Source organism: Cinclus cinclus, chromosome 5, assembly GCF_963662255.1.
Source record: "Cinclus cinclus chromosome 5, bCinCin1.1, whole genome shotgun sequence".
Classification (NCBI taxonomy): domain Eukaryota; kingdom Metazoa; phylum Chordata; class Aves; order Passeriformes; family Cinclidae; genus Cinclus; species Cinclus cinclus.
In genome coordinates this window covers 42,397,641-42,416,475 of record NC_085050.1, presented here as the reverse complement: position 1 = coordinate 42,416,475, position 18,835 = coordinate 42,397,641, and the positions used below count along the sequence as shown (strand labels likewise).

The 18,835-nt window shown below is 35.1% G+C and overlaps 1 protein-coding gene across 1 annotated transcript in view; it reads right to left on the bottom strand.

Moving 5' to 3' along the window:
* Positions 1-954: 954 nt before the first annotated feature.
* RXFP1 (relaxin family peptide receptor 1) overlaps positions 955-18,835 on the bottom strand; it is a 79,116-nt gene continuing 61,235 nt past the window's right edge. The window contains exons 3-18 of the mRNA XM_062493646.1: positions 17,231-17,332; positions 16,328-16,433; positions 14,985-15,056; positions 13,326-13,397; positions 12,255-12,326; positions 11,360-11,431; positions 10,947-11,021; positions 10,596-10,667; positions 9,619-9,690; positions 8,777-8,848; positions 8,311-8,382; positions 6,237-6,308; positions 5,721-5,950; positions 4,020-4,430; positions 3,297-3,515; positions 955-1,256 (exon numbers count right to left, since the gene is read on the bottom strand). Of these exons, the coding sequence (XP_062349630.1) occupies positions 955-1,256; positions 3,297-3,515; positions 4,020-4,430; positions 5,721-5,950; positions 6,237-6,308; positions 8,311-8,382; positions 8,777-8,848; positions 9,619-9,690; positions 10,596-10,667; positions 10,947-11,021; positions 11,360-11,431; positions 12,255-12,326; positions 13,326-13,397; positions 14,985-15,056; positions 16,328-16,433; positions 17,231-17,332 (2,093 nt within the window). The remainder of the gene's footprint in view (positions 1,257-3,296; positions 3,516-4,019; positions 4,431-5,720; positions 5,951-6,236; positions 6,309-8,310; positions 8,383-8,776; positions 8,849-9,618; positions 9,691-10,595; positions 10,668-10,946; positions 11,022-11,359; positions 11,432-12,254; positions 12,327-13,325; positions 13,398-14,984; positions 15,057-16,327; positions 16,434-17,230; positions 17,333-18,835) is intronic.

Here is an 18,835-nt window from a genome sequence, read left to right as displayed (position 1 = left end):
CAGCAGCAAGATGCTGGGATACTCAGTCCAATCTTTTCAGTTTAAGAAGGGGGAAACTGCCACCAGTTAAAGCTGGGGGGGGGGGAACTTACTTGGGAAAGAAAATAAATGAAAAACAAAACAAACCTCTCCTTTTTATATTTTTTCTTCACCACAGTTCTGGTTCTGCCTGAATTAGAATCTTAAAGATCATCTAGTCCCAGCCTCTCCCTGCCATGGGCAGGGCACCTCCCAGTAGCCCAGACTGATCAAGGCCTTGTCCAACCTGGCAACTCTATTAGAACTATCATTACAACTTAATTAGTGCCTTTACATGAGTGAAATAGTCTGTGCATTTATAAAAGGAATATAATTTTCACTTGTCTGCCTTTGACAAATATAGTTAACTGACCTAATCATGAAATTTAAATGTTTTTCTTACGGCTATTGCTCCTTAAAGCTTTTTAAGAGATGATGCAGCCTAAATAGAGCCAGTCAGAAACTTTGAGGTGAAAATACACTTCTTAATGAGGAAACCAATTAACTCTTAAAAATATCACCTGATGCAATGAGAACTTAAAAAAAAGAAAAAAGAAAATACACACACACACACACACACACACATACAAACACACACTTCCCCATAAATAGATGATTTTGAAACAATCTGCTTTCAGGGTGAGATGTTTCAAATGACAATTCATTATTTATTCCATATGCTTGGCTTCTGGAAGAAAAAAGCCCCAAACAATTGATTTCTCATTCTGGATGAATTGTCAAAATGTCAGGTGCTGCTGTGAGATGGTAAAATGCCAGTTCTACCTGCAAACAGACACATGGCTCCATCTTCTTCCCGCAGTGGTTCACATAAGCCCTGATGTCACACCTCCCTCACTCTCCTCATGGCTGTAAAGCAGCAAGCCCATGGATGTGAAGTTAACAGTGCTGATATCACCATGAGGATTCCAAATGTAATTACGTGTATGAATTTAATCTTGTTGACTGTGTAGTCACTGAAGCATCAGAAGAGTCTGTACAAAGCACAGGCTTCATAACCTTTGGCGTGATTTCGTGCATTGGCCACATCTCTACCCAAATGAATGATGGACCGTATGGTTTCTGGATGCCTTTACCTCTTTTGGATCTTCTTTGTCTGTAGTTGTACCAAACCTGATGAATCATCTCTTTGAAAGGTCGTGTAGTCAAAGTGTAGAGAAGAGGATTCAAAGCACTATTTATTGGCAGTATAAAAATCACCACCCAAGAAGTTATGGTACCTTAGGGAGGGAAAAAGAAAGGCAGCTGTAATGTGCATTCCAGTGTTTGCATTCTTTAGTTAGCATAAGCACTTGGTGCCAATGCAGCACAGCTTCCTGTTGAGAGGGAGAGGTCGTGTGCTCTTAGGCTGAGCTCCTGGCACAACAGGTGCTTTCCTCTTTCTTCTTTCTGTTACACTTGCACTGCCTCTTATCTCCCTCTGTTTCCAGAACTCCCTGGAAAAGCTGACATTTATTATTCTCCCTGTAGTTCCATTTATCCCTCTTTTCTATGCCATAGCTTCCTATTTGTCCTGACGGACTTCTTGTTCTGGTTCAGCCCCTTTTTCTTGCCCCCAAATATTTTGTCTCTGATTTTCTATTTATCTCTTCCTGTGATCTCTGTTCTGCATTCTCTTCCCAGGACTGATGACGTGCAGTCCTGATTACGCCTGTTATGTTCTGTTCTCCTGCAAAGCTATCCTCCATTCCCCGTATCCCCTCAGGGCCTGGTTCTCTTTACTGCACCAGGACTTCTCCCTGAAGTCCTGATTCCTAATTCCTCCCCCTCAAAAAGAACATTGTGTACATCCTCCCAATTCTCTTCTTTTCCTGTTGGTAAGAGTTTCTGTGTTCATTGTCTGCCTATGTCAGTCTGTTAATTTCTACCGCATCCCTTTCTCATCCTTTACTGTTTGGGAGGTAAGTTACCTGAGGGGCAGGTGGAGAAGGGACAGGATATGTCAGCGGGTGCCCTCCGCTGCGTTGTTTGACTTAGGAAACTGTTAAAGAACTGTTCCAAGAGGCACAAAACCTGTAATTGACTCTCCTTCAGGGACACCCCTCTGTGCCCCTCTCCAGTTTTACAACTTCGTTGCGATATCAAGACATTCCTGTGGGAGCCCATCACATTGGCTACAGTTTTGGAATCAAGCATGTGCTTAGTTCTCAAACTGTCACAATGTATCACTGACAAAAAAGAAATGCTATCAAACTAGGCTTACCATTTGTGTCAATTCGGACAGCTGGCTGTCATTTCTTTAGTTTCAGGAAATGAGTAATTACTGTTCAATCCGGTTCATCTATAACAGAACTTTAATTTGCTGAACCCAAGATTGCCTTGTGATTCATGAAGTTTTCTTCAAGGTTTATTGACTTGTAATACACCTGTTTCTACTTTTCACAATATTTTATTTCAAATATAGGTGGTTTGATAGCTTCTTGAAGAAGAGGTTTAAAAGATTTTAAATAACTGAATATTTTACATAATCAGCATAACTTTCAGATATTTGAGATGCAAATCCAAACTTCGAAAATCTCAACTCCCAACCCACCTGGTCAGCATATAAGGCAAAATCATTTGAGCTAAAATATTTTCCTGCCAATATAATATTGTGACATACATCTGTACACTGAGTCTGAATCCACTGTTGCTGATTGTTCCATTCATGCTCACATGTGCTTTCTGACAGGGTTTACAAGCCCCACACAAAGAGGCTTTTTTTCTGATATTGCAAAGAGAAGGAAAAAATTAAGGTGCAATTTTAATCTTTTAAGTTACACTATTTTTGCATGGGAATATATTCACAGCTTGAAGAAGATAATCAGAGCTTTATGTAACTTAATGAGTTGAACGATAAGTACCAGCTGGTAAAATAAAGTTATTTCAGAATAAATTACATTAGCAAACCAAGATAGACAGCACTATATTGTCCTGAGACATTTAGGCAACAGAACCAGCAAAAGTCTTAAGATGAAATGCCAATGCAACTCAGCCTTGATTTTCAAATATATTTTGTACACTGTATGCAGACAGACTTGAATGATTTGAATTTTGGAGTTCTTTATGTGACTCAAAGGTGGCTAATCTTTCATGGCTATAGCAGTATAGTTCAATTAAATAGCAAAAATATATGGTTCATTATATTGTGTATACATATATAGATACAGAACTTGAAGTTAATTTCAGCAATATAGTTAATTAAATTATTTTTCTTCTGAAGTAAAAGAAACATTTCATGCAGGCACTGTTGAAACAGCCTCATAAAAGAAAGGACATACCTGGTATTTCTACTCGAAGTAAAGAAAGGAGTTTCAAAATAAAAATAGGTATCCAACACAGTGCGTCAGTAAATACAATGAAGAAAAAACGTTTTGCCAGGATCATCTCTTTTTTAATATGATTCCGAATTTCAGTAGCCATAATGGCTGTCTGGTGAACACTGTAGAACATACTCCCATAGGAAAACACAATGATGATAAAAGCTGCCAAGTTTACACCTGTTTAAAAGTTAAAATTAATTATACCTTAAAATCATAATGGCAATTCTACATCACCTATTTGCAGTCTGGGTAATAAAGAAGAATACTTCATCTAAACTGCTAGTCCCATTGAATTAAGTGGCCAGAAAATGTCTTCATCTGAAGACTGAATTTTTGCCTCTACTCAGGTATTCATTTTATTCACTGATAACTGGCAAATGACTGCCATCTGATTAAACTAAATTGTTCTTTGGCCTTGCTATTGCTCTATTATCCTAACATAGTTCATTAATTCAAGAACACAATGGCCAATATTTTCTTTCTACTCTCTCAGCCCTTCATGCATTTTAAGATAAGTAGGTACACATCTAATACAGTAAAGTATTTATATTGGAAATAGTCTTTAAATTCTTGCTGGAGCATCTAAATCTAAGGAGGTGTGAACATCATGGCTATCTTATTTGTTTGAAAACTTGGTTCCTTCGCAGCTCTAGTAATACAAAAAGAAAAAATGCAACTTACCTAAGAAAATCACAACAGAGTAAATCTGACTTCCTGAACTTTCTGATTGTTCTGAGTGAAGAGGAAAACAGACACCATTGGTGCCATAGTAGTTCCTGAAAAATTCCTTATTGCTCAGTGGGATAAAAGCAACAGCAAACCCAATTATCCAGATAAGAACCAAAATCGAAATTGTCCTGCATTTTCTGGGTTTCAAACACCTAAAAGGATAAACTATGCAGATGTATTTTTCCAAAGTCAGATAAGTCAACAGTAAGACTGACACCTCTGTAGACAGAATAGCCAGCGATCCAACCAATTGACAGTGAATACTGTCCATCCACAACTGAGCGTGCTTGTTGTATTCTCCACGATATTTAAGATCAAAAGCTCCAATCACAAATAAATATATTCCCATCAGACAGTCAGCACCTGTGGGCACAGTGCTTAACATTATTTACACATCTGAATTTTCCATTCTCTCTGTATATGTATATTGGAAAACAAACACACACACACAGACATCTACATCTACATCTACATCTACATCTACATCTACATCTACATCTACATCTACATCTACATCTATCTACAGTATCTACTTAAAAGTTAACTAATACATAGATATAAAATCAATATTACATCTGCAATACTCCTATGAATTACAATTAATGTTGTATAATTTTATATTAATTTTCCCTCTTTTTGTTTTTCTTTTCATTTGGACTGACAGTCCATGTTTCATACTTGTTTCCATTTCTTAAAGCTCTGGTAAAATTGGTTTGCAAACAGAAAAATACACAGCTTTATTTATAGAAATATTCTTGCAACCCTTTTTTTCTTAAGTCTTATTTCTTTATTTCTATACTAACATTTGGCTTAAGATAATTTTCTTGGAGTAGGCCATCTCTACTGGATTCGAAATTTATTTTTTCCACCTTATGCTAGTTCAAAATTCATGTGCATTGTCTTCTAAGACTAGTAAGGGCAGATGACCTGTCAAGACAGAACTGAGGGGTTCTTGGGTATTTTGCTAAAATTTTGTATAGTATTTGGATTGTTTCTATAGGAAAAACAAAGTTTAATAATCACTGACATGCTGTATTTAGAAATGTAGCAATAATTTTATAAAATGTTGACAACTATCTTTCAAGATGCATCTAATTGCATTTGTGCAATCCTTATAGATGGTCCTATATCGAGAGACTCAGGACTGTAGTGACTGTACTGCCATACAGTTAATCCATAAACTTGTCTTGCTTTCAGGACTAAAATAAAAAAAATCCCACCCCAATTCCTAATATTGGGGAGCTAGGATAGATTAATTTTATGTATTTGCATAATGTTTGTGCAAAGAATAGAATATTTGAACACAATAATTGCATGCAGAAATTGCTACTTACTGAGAAATGCATACTAAAATATTGGGGTTTGGGTATTTGAGATATTGGAATTTTATTTTTTCTTGCTCAAGAAAGTGGGAATTTGACAGAATCCCCACAGCATGAAAATCAAATATGAAATCTTTGGAATGTCCTAGCTGCCAAAGGCAGCAGTTGATGAGACCTCCTGGTATATAAGCCACAGCATTTTGTGTTTTCATTTGAAACATCACAAAAGTAGAGTTAATCCAATGCTGGAAATACATCACTATACTATAATAACAAATATTATATACACTATGAGCAGACTAAAAAGATATTCTAGATATGTAGTACTCACAGCAGAGAGATACTATGGAGATGGCATGCAGCTTATTCTCTGATCTGATGTAAGGCCTCATGCAGATAACAAAAATGTTTCCAAAGCAGGTAATGGCAGATACAACCCAGACAAACACTCTCTGTATGATGCTAGCTAAAAGATTCTCGAGGGAGGAAATCCCATCAGTGTTGGGTTTGCAGCTGCGCACATGAGGAGCATAACCACAGTACTGGAACTTCTTAAAATATCTGGTTGTGAGAAACAGATGAGAGATCATTCTAGATTGGTTGTTAGACTATCAAAACTATCTAGTAACTATTCATATTCTGAAAAATAGTAGCTATTATTATTAATAATGTATTAAGTATAGTAACTATTTCATATTCTGAAAGAAGAAAAATAAATCAAAAATTGTCAAAATTTGACAACTGCTCTCATGCTGTTTTTCATACATCTTTGTTTTAAATTATTCAGTATTCCATAATTGTAAAATTCAGGCCAAAGAAAGAAAACTTTCTAAAATAATCTACTTACATGTGGGAAAGGTTTCTCAGAGGTCTGAACATTCTCCTCTGGATGTTTGCAATTTCAATTCCCTCCAAGCTGCTGTAAAAATATTTTCTCAGTAAAATAGAATATAGAATAGTTTCTCATAGAACCTTAGCAGTAAAAAAACAAATTTTATGAGCATTTAGTTGTGATTTTATGATAATAGGAAACTAGAGAACTTTAATTGCATCTAATCAAGTTTCAACCCTTTGAAACTTGACCAAAAAGTCTTCATAAAATCTGAAGTGGAACAAAAAGGAATTGCAAATAATTTTAATAAGCTCACTGTTCTTCTAGATTCATGAAGAAAATTCTTAGTTCTCCTCTCAGTCATGAGAATTCATGAATGTCTGATTAATATGTCACTCTTTCAAAGCACTATTTTACTCATGTTCTTCCATAATCTCTGGGGAAATAATAACTTGTTCTAGTATTAACACTTTTACACATATCTTCTCTCTTTTATCCCAGGGAGTGCTTTACTGGACAAACAAACCAACTCCAGAACTCAGTCTTCATTAAGTCAAAGCAGCTTCATTACAGCAGGAAGCTGGGACACAGAACACAGCATATAAGAAAAAGAAAAAATGCTGGCTTTTTGGTGACACACAAGTGGGATTCCTTATTTAAATATATATATATACACACATACACACACACACATGTATAAACAAAGCAATATCTTTTCCCCTGCAGTGCTAGATCAAAAAATTTTACTCTGTAAGAAATTATTTTAGAACTTCTATATTGTTCCTGTCCATCCCTGGTCAGGGGTCTTTGGTTCTCCTTATGGGGACCCTTATTTGGATTTATTGTTCAAAGACTTGAATTTAATATTCACATGAGTTCTGAACAGATTTAGGCAAAATTGGAGAAAAGTACAGACTTACTGGTTAGTTGATGTGGGTTGGTGGGCAGTTTTGCTGGCAGACATGAGAAAGCCCCAACATGGAAGTGTGCTACTTTTATTTAAGTGCTGCAATGAATCCTAGGGAAACCTTTCCCCAGTTATATTTACTATTTCAAACAGATGAAGGGGGAACTGGTGTTCTATGAACTGCCAAAATACAGTTGCCTATTGAGCTATCTCAAAATTTAACAGTTTTTTAAACTAAAAAACGTGGAAGGCCATGATCACTGAGTTTTATGAGTTCTTTGGTGTTAATGAAAGGATAAAATCATGCTGTAGCTGGGCTGTTAAGGAGGTAATTGGTTATTATTTTCTATGCTCAGTTGTTTATTTTCATGACACTTGTACTGGTTTAGTATTTTCAGTTCATTAGCCATTTATTAAATTTAGTTGAATTTGGCCAGGGGATTCCAATCACTGTCAGGAAGCTGGCTTGATAAACAAAGACGTGTACTGCTGGCTACAGCTCACACATAATCATATCAGGTCAAATCACAAACTCCTACTGCACTCTATCCAAGAAAACATCTGTTTTTTATTTTCAACAACCATCTTTAGCAGGGCCTGTTGCAATAGGGCAAGGGGCAATAGTTTTAAGCTAAAAAATGGTAGATTTAGACTAGATATTAGGAATAAATTTTTTATAAAAAGGTGGTGAAACACTGGAATAGGTGGTCTAAAGAGGTGGTAGATATCCCATCCCTGGGACCATTCCTGGTCAGGCTGGACAGAGCTCTGAGCAATCTGATCTATTTGAAGGTGTCCCTGCTCATTGCAGGGGAGTTGAACTGGAGGACTTTTAAGGGTCACTTCCAAAACAAACTATTCTATGATTTTGAAGTGATGCCTGACAAGAACCAATGCTGTGCTATACATTAAGCTGGTTACTTCAGATGTGAGGTGACCTGTGAAGATGTACTTAAATATGCTGCAGATTTTCAAGATTGTTGCTGCACTATCTCAGAGTTTTAGGAGGAGCTCTGCTGGCAGAATTCAAGTTAGAGCTGCTGTGCTAGTGCACTAGCAAATCTTGCCCTAAACTCTCCAGGGGCAACTTCTTAGAAAATGTGTTCTGGATCATATCCTACTGAGGGAAATGTGCACTATCACAAAGAAAATATAGCTTAAATATAAAAACTTGATACTTACAGGGATTTGAGTTTAATTAGAAAATCAAACTGGTCTATTTGTATTTTCTTCATGGGGTTGTAAGAAAGGTTCCTGTAAACACAACAAAAGTATCTTTGGCCACATTCCTTGCTGCTTATTCCTAAAAACAAAGTCAATCTACTACAGTTAAATCCTGATATCATGTTAAGGGTTCCCATGACATTATTAATTTATCATGATGTATCTAGCATAGCTCATCTTGTATGTACTAACAAGATCTAGAAAAAGGTAGAATTTGAACATGCTGTCTTTTGGGACATGAAAATGCACACCTTTTACAAAATTATTCTGGACAAAATGCCATATAGAATTGCTTTTGGTGTGTTTTTTAGGCAGAGCTTAAATGATGCATAAAAACAAAAGCGCTCTTCTCTTTCCTGACACATATGACTGAAAGCATCATGAGGAATATACGTTATGTATAATAATAAACAAGAATCCTTACAGTTGTGAAAGCTCCTTTAGTTCCTTAAATATATATGGAGGAAGTGATTCAATCTTGTTGCTAGCCAAATCTCTGCAAAAACACGCAGGTTATAGTAAGTTCTTACTACATGCAGTAATTTTACTGAGTAGTTTTGCAGTTTCGATATACACAATTCTATTTGCCAAATAAGATATTATTTATACTATAGGCTATCAAAAATTTGGACTATAAAAGAATGATGTTAAAACAAGGTGGGAAGCTAGATCTATCAGATCTTGCTTTGTCTCATTAGTTCAGACATACCATTAGATGCATAATTTATTTTTATTTTATTTCCATCAAAAAGAAAGTAAAATACCATTAATTTGGCTTGTAGAAGCTTACAAGTTAATTAATTAATTAATTAATATTGTTTCATGATGGGAATTCTTCCACATGGGCTAAACAGCACATCTTTACTTTGCTTTTTAATCTCTTTCACCTTACTTTCACTGTGCAGAAATCCTAATAACAGAAGAATAAAGGTCTCAGTCCAACCAAAACTGTCAAACTGGTCTAAAAGACACTGAAGGCACGCATGCACCTAGATTGCAGTGATAAAAGGATAATTAACATTATTCTGTTCAGGGAACATAATGTGAGAAAAGCCCCAGTATGATCATATAATGTATCTTATATGATACAGATGATGTATTTTATTGATTATTTCTTTCCTGTTCAATATATATATTTTTAAAAAAATACCCCAAGGAAGGATGTCATCTCCAGAGCATGTCATATGAAATAGAATTTATGATGAATGATATTTCTAATATAAATCACAGAACTGTGTGACTCGTACAAATAAGAGATCTACTCACAATTCATCTAACATCTGCAGAGAAGAAAAGCTGTTTTCATTTAGGGAGCTAATTTTATTTCCTCTCATCACCCTGAAAGAATAAAAAAAAACCTTACATTGCTTCCTCTTGGTGTCTATTTGAATTTGAAGGTAAGGTTTTAGAAACTTTAAAAGTTCTCTGCATCTTCAAATATTTGCCCAATTCAGTTAACAAGCTAATTGTATCTAATGTTTACCATTTTATCACTTGGTAAAAAACCTTTTGCACCTATACATCTCATACAGGCATGTACTTCTCCATATATCTATACATACACATACACGCATGGAAGGCTGGTCTAAATTGACTGAGGGCAGGAGGAGGACTAAGTGAGGTGGAAGGCTTGTGAACTAATAGACACAGGTACATGACTGTGCAACTTTTCAAGCATCCTTATTTCATCTGCCACTGAGGTTATTCCTTAAATGAACTACCTAGACTTTAAAAATTATGAGAAAGCCAAGAACATGGGTACTGCAGAAAAGTTAAAAATTGAAAGTGACACACACTATGGAGCCTCCTCATCTACCAAAAAGTAGAAGGGGTGTTCTGAAGATCATCACTGAAGAAACTTTGGAGAAAATTCCAAAACTGATGAGCCAGCCAACCCACCAGACAATCAAAATAAGCCACAAGGTGTATATTTTGTAAGTTCGCTGGTTCTCATTATGAGATCTTTGACTCCAATAAAAAGTTTATAATGAAAATATCTAAATCTTAGCCAAAGTCTTTTCAGTGAAGTCTAGTTACATATTTCAATGCTGAATTTTGCTTTAAAACATAAACAGTGGATATTCTGCATGGTGCTCACTTCAAATCAAACATTTTAATTTAATATACTCAAGAGATAAATAACCATAATATTCAGGAAACTTTTATATTAGCTGTAATGAATCACTTGGCTGTTCAGTATAAGCACATCTCACTCTGGCTAGCAAGCATATCCAATTACTTACAGTACAGTTAGAGTGGTGCAGGAGATGAAAGTGGCATTTTTCACATGGTGGATATGGTTGCCTTCAAGATCTCTGAGATATAAAAGAACCCCATCAGTCATTGAAAATAAACTCAGGTACTTATTCTAAGGTAATTGAAGAAAAATACTACCAGCATTTGACTACATAGTAGAGAGTGGGAGGCAGATATGTAATACTTCTGCACACTTAACTGATGACTTCAGGCCATCAGCCCTGCAGTGACCCTGCAAGCACTCTGCAAGATCCAGTGTCCCATAAGAAAAAGTGGCGTGGGAATGCCATACAAAGACAACAAAGTAATATTTTTTCAGTGAAAAAAGGTGGACTTACAGCCATTTTAATCTTGGCATATATTGGCACAGAGGTTTATCAGGCAAACGAGCAAGAGAATTATTCATCATCTCCCTGAAAAAAAAAAGTACAGCTGATTATATTCAGTTACATTACAGAAAAAAATTCACGTCTTTTATGTACCTCTGAAAAAAAATCATTCCAATCTTGCATAGTTTTGAGAGTAGCATTATTTTCTTCAACTTCAACATATTTTCCCTGTGGCATTCTGTGCAGCAATATTTTATCCTCCTATTCTAGCACATTTTGTCTGGGGTAAGGGAAAGCTGCACATGCACTGCCAGCACTCTTGGGTGAGCAAGCGTAGTCGGTGTAAAAAGGTTTTTATATTTGCATGCCCTTCCTGTTCTGTTCTTTGAAATAACACTTTTTAAATCTTGTTTCATACTTACAGAAGAATAAGGGATTTGAGTCCATAGAATGTTAATGGATAGATCCGATTTATCCTGTTGTTTTCAATTATCCTATAAATCGCAGCAAAATATGTATCAGATTGATAATTGACTTCAGTCTTAAATTGAAGATATAATAAAAGGTAATAAGCTTTGCAGTGAACTTCTTCAAAAGTCCAGTCGAACTATTTAAGAAAATTAACAACTATTCTTTGACAGGTTAAGATAATTAATTGAATTCATTTCCTTTCAGAAAAATTTAATTTAAAAAAGTAACTTATAAAAAAAATTATTTCAACTTAGAAAAGATGTTTTCTTTTGAAGCTTCTAAATCCTTTGATCAAGACACTTTGAATGGATTCTCTGTAAAAACAAAGTAGTACAACCTAACAGTATTCTGTGGCAGTCCAACAGTCCTAAAATTGCAGAAGAATGTAAGACATATTATTTGCTTATTTTTAATAATTAATTATTTTTGACTTATAACTTAGTCAAAATCTCTCTGAAAAGCAGTAATAAGCCAATATTTCAGGTTATGATAGTAATTTTGTATGGACATTTTAAACACTATTTACAGGAAAAGACCTGTCTAAAAAAATATCTATCTACTGTTTTATTGTGCCTGGGTTATTTAATATATTAATTTTTAACAAGCAATTACTAATAAACATTGTTTACTATTGTTATAAGTCATCAATCATTGAAGCTATTAAGGCTCAAGAACTATTCTCTGCTATCACCAAAGCCAATAGCATTTTTACCTTGCACAGTTTAACAGGAGTTCCTTAGTTATTAACTAGTACAAAGTAATGCTCTGCACAAAAATGAAAGCAATAAAATATTTATATTAATTAATTATTGAATAAATAAATATACAAATAAGAAAACAACATACAGCCATTCAAGCCTGTGGAGGTCTGCAAAGACAAAAGGCTCCAAATTCGTTATCTTGTTGTTGCTCAGGTATCTAAAATAAAACCAACCAAAGCTGAATGAATGGAATGATTATTTAGCAGCAGACACATGAAAATGAGCTTTAAGATTATTTTTCCTTGGTAATTTAGCACAATACTCCCATTTTGTTAATAATTTTTTTTACTATGGTAATTTTCATGCCATTGTTTGAGAGCAAGGCAGGACTCTCTCCAATGAGAATTTTAAGAGCAGTTATGTACAGCACTTTTTCGTATCTATAAGAAAGCACAGCCAGCTAAATATTTTCACTGTGTCATATTTTAGACTCTTTCCAGTTTCCTTCTGTGGAGTGATTTGTTCCATGAAAGTTTCCAGGATCCCATTCAGTCTTTGTTATGGATATTAGTCATAAATGTAGATACCAGAATAATGGAAAAAGAAAGGCTGAAAATGAATGGGGACAGGTACTATAAATGGTCTGAGAAGGTAATAACAGCAGCTGTAATAACAGATAATCAACCAGACTTGTGTGATGGAAAGAATAAGAAGTGCAACTTTTAAAACTTTCCTTTTGAATACACTGCAGTAAAAATTGTGAACCAAACAGTGCAATTTATGTGTTGTCTTTTTCACTGAGCATTTCCCTCAGAAGTTAGAAATTCCCCTCAAAAAGTTGCTGAAAAATAAAGAAAAAAGTGCTCCTTTCATCATCTATGCTGGTTACTTTTCATTGCATTTGTAAACCAAAACACCGTGTTAAAGAATTTTCACCCGTCACAAGCTCTCGCTTTACTACCATACTGTCTCTTACTTCCATTCTGACGATTTGGGGAATAGATTGAAGTATGGATCCAGCTTGTCTTTTCAAAGTACTGTCCTGCCAGATGAACTTGCACAGAGACCTCTTAATCTGTCTTTGTATTCTCATTTCAATCATTGAATTAAAGTATTTGGAACACTTTGCGAGTTCCTAATATGGAATCAAATAGAGAGAGACTCTCAGAGCTCTGCCTGCTGCTTTTTACTTCAGTATTCTAAAAGCAATACTTACAGTTTTGTCAAGTTGTATAAACCTTTGAAAGCACGTTCAGATACGGCTCTGATTTTATTATTCTGAAGATACCTAAGAAGATACAAACCCAGAACAATTTTTTCTCTAAGCAAGCAAAGTTAAAGCAAACATAAGTAACCAATTAAAATCTATCAGCTAAACTGAATGCACATTTGATACTTTAAAAGAAGCTGTTATATTTTTTACACCTTGAATTTGACAATAATAATTTCACAGCTATAGCTGCAAAGATTGCGAGGTTTTCTTAAAGAAATTCATACAAAGAGCAAAATTACAAAAATCATTCAAATGAATAGCTTGCTTTGCCAAAGATGAACAGTGGAGTGGTGGTTTACAACCTCCTTGATTAGGTCCTAACCTTGCAGTGGTTAGGACCTAATGTGACCTGACCTCTGTGTTTACCCAGATCTCTGCTACAACCAAAATTTTTCAAAGTAAATGTAAAATTAAAATAATTTAAATTTTTTTTGGTGGTACCAGAAAATTCCCAAAATACCGCGCTTGTAAGATAATATATTTAAAAGTATACAGCAAATCTTATTAATCTTCTGTAAATGAAAGATACTACTTTTTAAAATTTTGTATTTCTTTATCTACTTAGATGAAGAAATTAATTGAAAAGTATCAACTGCAAATGCCAAGGCTTTTTCAAATATTTCTAAGACATTATAACATTATTCTATTAATAATAGTTAAACATAAGTCCTTTAAATCAAATTCCAGCTAATGAAACATCTAGATGCATTCCTGCTATAAAGCAGTAAGAAATCAGATACTGGCTTTTACAAAATGGGTTTCTGCCAAACACTGCTCAAGACCTCTTGGAAGATGTGAAATTATCTATCAGAAGGGTGTGAAGTTGATATTCGAAACAAAGGTTTTCCACAGATAGGTATGAATTTATTTCTCTTAGTGAAAACTTAACCTTTCAGGAATTTAAGGGACATAATGGGGCTTAACTTTCAGAACACAAGATGGTGCTGCAGTGTAGCACAGATCCCATGAAAGAACACTTTGAATAGGTTACACAGAAGCCCTACTCTAGACTCCTGCATTTAATTTTTATTCCACTATTTCTATATAAAGAAACCTTGTTAAAGGCTATGATTTTTGAACAGCATGTATGTTACACACTGGAAAACATAACACAGTATTGTATTGCCATAATAATTTGACTTGTTTGGCATTATGAAATCAGCACCAGACATAATTAGGAGTAAAACCATGTGCCATGGAAATGAGCTTCCCATGATAATGAGAAGTTGGAGTTTCCAAACTTTTTTCCAGAATAAATTGATTAACTAACTTTAATTAATTTTGGCATATTAATGTTTTTTATAAATGTAACATCCTTCAGACAAAATTAAAATGTAGTATTTTTCTGGATTAAACCATTAAATGTGCAGAATAAATATACAAACATAAACCATTAAATGTGCTGAAATTATGGTTTTTGCAAAAAAGACAGATGTCAAATCAAGGTACTTGAGCCAAACGGTGCACATGAGGTACCAAGGGGTGAGACAAACCAGAGTTTTGTTAGTTAAATGTTAAGCTCTCTGTGTGTACATATGGGGGAAGGAAAGGATGAATATTTAAGGCACTAGATAGGTATTTTATGTTACAGCACTCCCTTACAGATTTTTAAGATCTTGGTATTTCTTGAAAACATCAGCAGAAAGTTTCCTTAGCAGATTCCTCTGAAGAGACCTGTAAGAATGAATGAATGCGTACAGTAAAACTACTGCCCCTGGTTCTTACAGTGCTTTTGCTATTTAATAAGGGCAGCTCTCACACTGCTAAATAACAAAAGCAACATGAAACTATCTGAATATGCTGCTTCTGTTTTTCTGTATGCTTGTATCTATTTAAACAGTAAGAAAAGTACATTATAATAAAAAAATATCCATGTTCCCAGGAAAAACTGACAAAATAAAAACTTAATCTAAGAATTAAAAACATTTGAATATAAACTACAGTTTTATTTCAAACCTGAAATGCATATAGAGTGTATTTCCCAGTTCATGAGTCCCTATGTCCCATCTCCATTGGGGACACTCAAGTGTCCTTTCAAGAACAAAATTCCTTCAGGGCATGGTTTGATTAGAAGATAATTTAGCCTGAAAGCCAGCTGAATCAACTCGCTGCCTTTTCTATGCTAGAACTGGGTCAGAATTTTTGAACTCCGTTTGGACCCTGAGCCAGAAGCCAGTTTAAATAGATGTTTAACATTCCACATCAGTTTTCATTATGAAGTTTTGCAGTATTTGAACGTGGACCCAACAAGAACTTCAGCCATGTGTGGACACAGACTGGTACCAAAAGGAAAGATCCATGACCCGGATCTATGGGAGAGATCCTCAGGTAAGGACATGGGATGCTGCTCCATGCTCACTACACCTAAAACTGACTCTCAAACACCAATGTGCAAATCAAGAGCACATCAACCATACTCTGGTCTCTTAAAAAAATGTTTGGCTTACACATACATATCTGCATGATGACTCAGCCCACATTAAATCCTTTCAAATAACAGCATATTCAGAGACATCAAATGAGAACTAAATAAATTTGCTTCAGCAGGGTGTTCCATCGAGTTCAAGGTTATTGACTTTATAGACAGAAACACAGACTAGGAATATTGGAAGGATCAAAGAATAAGAAACAGGTTCTAAGCACTGTGTCTTAAAAGGAATAATTTCTTTCATAGATTTCCTTAGATATACTGAAACTGTTTGTACCTCAAGTCACCATTACAAACATGAAATCATCAGTTCACAGAGTTTTTGGGTTTCTTAGTTTTTCTTCCCTTTTATGTAAGGAAAATCTGGACTTATAATATTAAAGTATTTGTCAACAGAGAGACACAGGGCTTCCCAAGCATCAGCTGATCATAATTATAATGCTGTAGTTGTGAAAAAATTGCAGGATTGACAGTCAAACATGGACAAAGCAAGAGACCAGGTTACTTCTCTACTTACATTATGGTTATGTTTGAAGAGACGGATGGGACATCACGAAATTTGGCAGCATCACAGAAGACCTCCAGCCCTTGGCAAGTACACTCTGCTGGCACATCAGCAGCCACTCCAGGAGAACAAGGACATGGACAGAGCAAAAGGTGGTATGTGTGGTGTGATGGGATGTGGAGAAAAGAAATACGGTATAAAAGAACAACAAGCACAAAGACAGACATAGTAGGATCTTTTAAACACAATTAAAGCACATGTTTTCACAAAATTTATTTAGACCTGGGAGGAATCTAATAATAAATATAAAGGGACACAAAAAATTATATTACCTCTGTGAAAGAGCTTGTAAAAGCTCTTGAACCTCAGGCATGATATACAGGAATCTGGCATGGGATTTTTGCAATATTTCTTTAGATTATTCACCACTTTTATTACTAGAAGGTGCACAATTCTATAGGTGAAAATAGGTCAAAATGGTCAGGGAGTCTTTGCTCATCTTAGTAGACAGCAGAATCAAGAAGTCTGTACAAAGACCTGAATAAGTGGAGGGGTTTTGCAAATTTCATTTGATGTACAAAGAAGTGAACTGAGACCAATGTTCCCTTCATTTCACTCTGAAATATATGCCAGTTCTATGGTCTATCCAGCAGTATCAGCATATTTAGATAAACATTTATATTGCCTTCCTAATTGGCATATGCTAATTAAAATATGTTTGACACTTGCAGAAAATGAATCAACCTTAATGGAATTGAAATTAGCTTCAAATTAGCATTCATTCATTTGATATATTAATTATGTTTTACTGTAAATGAAGCAGCACTAAATTTCCTGCTAAGCATATATTTGCTCGGTATTTCTTTCTAGGAATCATCATTAATAATCACTCAAATAATATCTGTAATTACTTACAGCACTCAGGTGTCTTTGTCTGAAATGCAAGAGATTTCAGTTTATTGTATTTGTCCTTCGTATAATGCTTATCAAATTGCAGAGACCATCCATTGTTGTCCTCTAATAAAAATAAACAAACACACAACGTAAACAAACCATGAATAGAAGATATTCAATTACAAATGGAAGGCAGAAATGTCTTCACTTGATTTAGTTGCATCAATTTTTGCCTAATTAATACAGGTCTTTATTCCAGAGTGTTTCATAGACCATTAGATAACTTTATCTTTAAACAGCTCCTTAATCATTCATACATGTCTACAAACAATATGAGCTGCATAAAAGTAACAGCTTATTATACCTTCAGTAACAATATTTGCTGTGGCAGTCACGCTGAAAAAGTAAAGTTATGACTCCAGAAATTTTTATTTATGTAAGAGCCTAAAAATGAGAGGGAACCATATTTTCATGCTTCCTTAAACATTCAGGTTTGCCACTTTGTCCAGGAAAGTTGAAATTATTACTGTGGCTCTGACTAGTTCGTACAGAGTCTTGCATTTTCACAGCCTGTAATTTCTTTCCTGAAGATCTAGATGAAGGACAAAGGAAGACTGCTTTACAGAAGAAGAAGGGACTTGGTGCAACATATTCAAGTCAGAGTGTTCATGTTAAGCTTAATATGCATCTTAAACAAAGCATGATTCCATATTACCCATTTGGTCACTGTGCATAGAGGAGCTGGAACTGAGTAGTTTACGGCTCTAGAGGCAAAATTTAAGAGCAACCCCTTTAGTTCCTTCCAAAGAATGGACATTTCAAGATAAAGTGGTGATAGAAAGTGGTGCAGATCTGTTAGTGCTGCAGAGTCGTGCAGGTCTGTTATTTATTTATTGGAAATCTATTGTATATCTGAGACCTGTAAATTGACTGATCAGGTAGCCACTTTCCGAACAGGCTGGAAAGGGAAAGGGCACTTGCCTTTTAAAGCTGTGATTGGATCTAAGTTTTATTAATCAGAGTCTGTCTTCTCTTCAGCTTTTAAAGCATCTCCTTTAATGAACATGCAGCAGCAGCAGAAACGGTCCTTGGGATGGCACTCACTAGCTGGTGAGCCAAATTCATGACAGCTGAAAGCAGCACACTTTAAGGATACCTACTGCAAAACAACATTTCTATGAGAACTCTCAGGTTGGCTCTGCTTTTCTATTAATTACACTCTTAGATTCACCTTTATGATCTACTGGCAATAGTCTTTACCCCTGCAATTTCACAGGTTAATGGTTTAGTTATACTTAAATACACTTAAATACAATTCCTCATGGACATTTCTCTATAAATCTTTATATTTAACTAAGCATTATTACTATATATATTGGCTTCAAAACAGGCAGGGAGAAATAAAAAAGAATTTACTTATTTGCAATTTTTCCCATTCTGAAATGGCTTCTCTTTTTTCATGTCACATTACATCTCAGTTGTTGTTTTCTCAGACAGGCCTTGGAATGACCTTGAAAGCATCTCCTTACACCTGCCTACAGAGGAAGCTGTTTTTGAGAGATGCTTGCCTCTTTCCTGTCTAACCTGAGAAGATGCGTCATATGCACTGATTAATGATATTTTGAA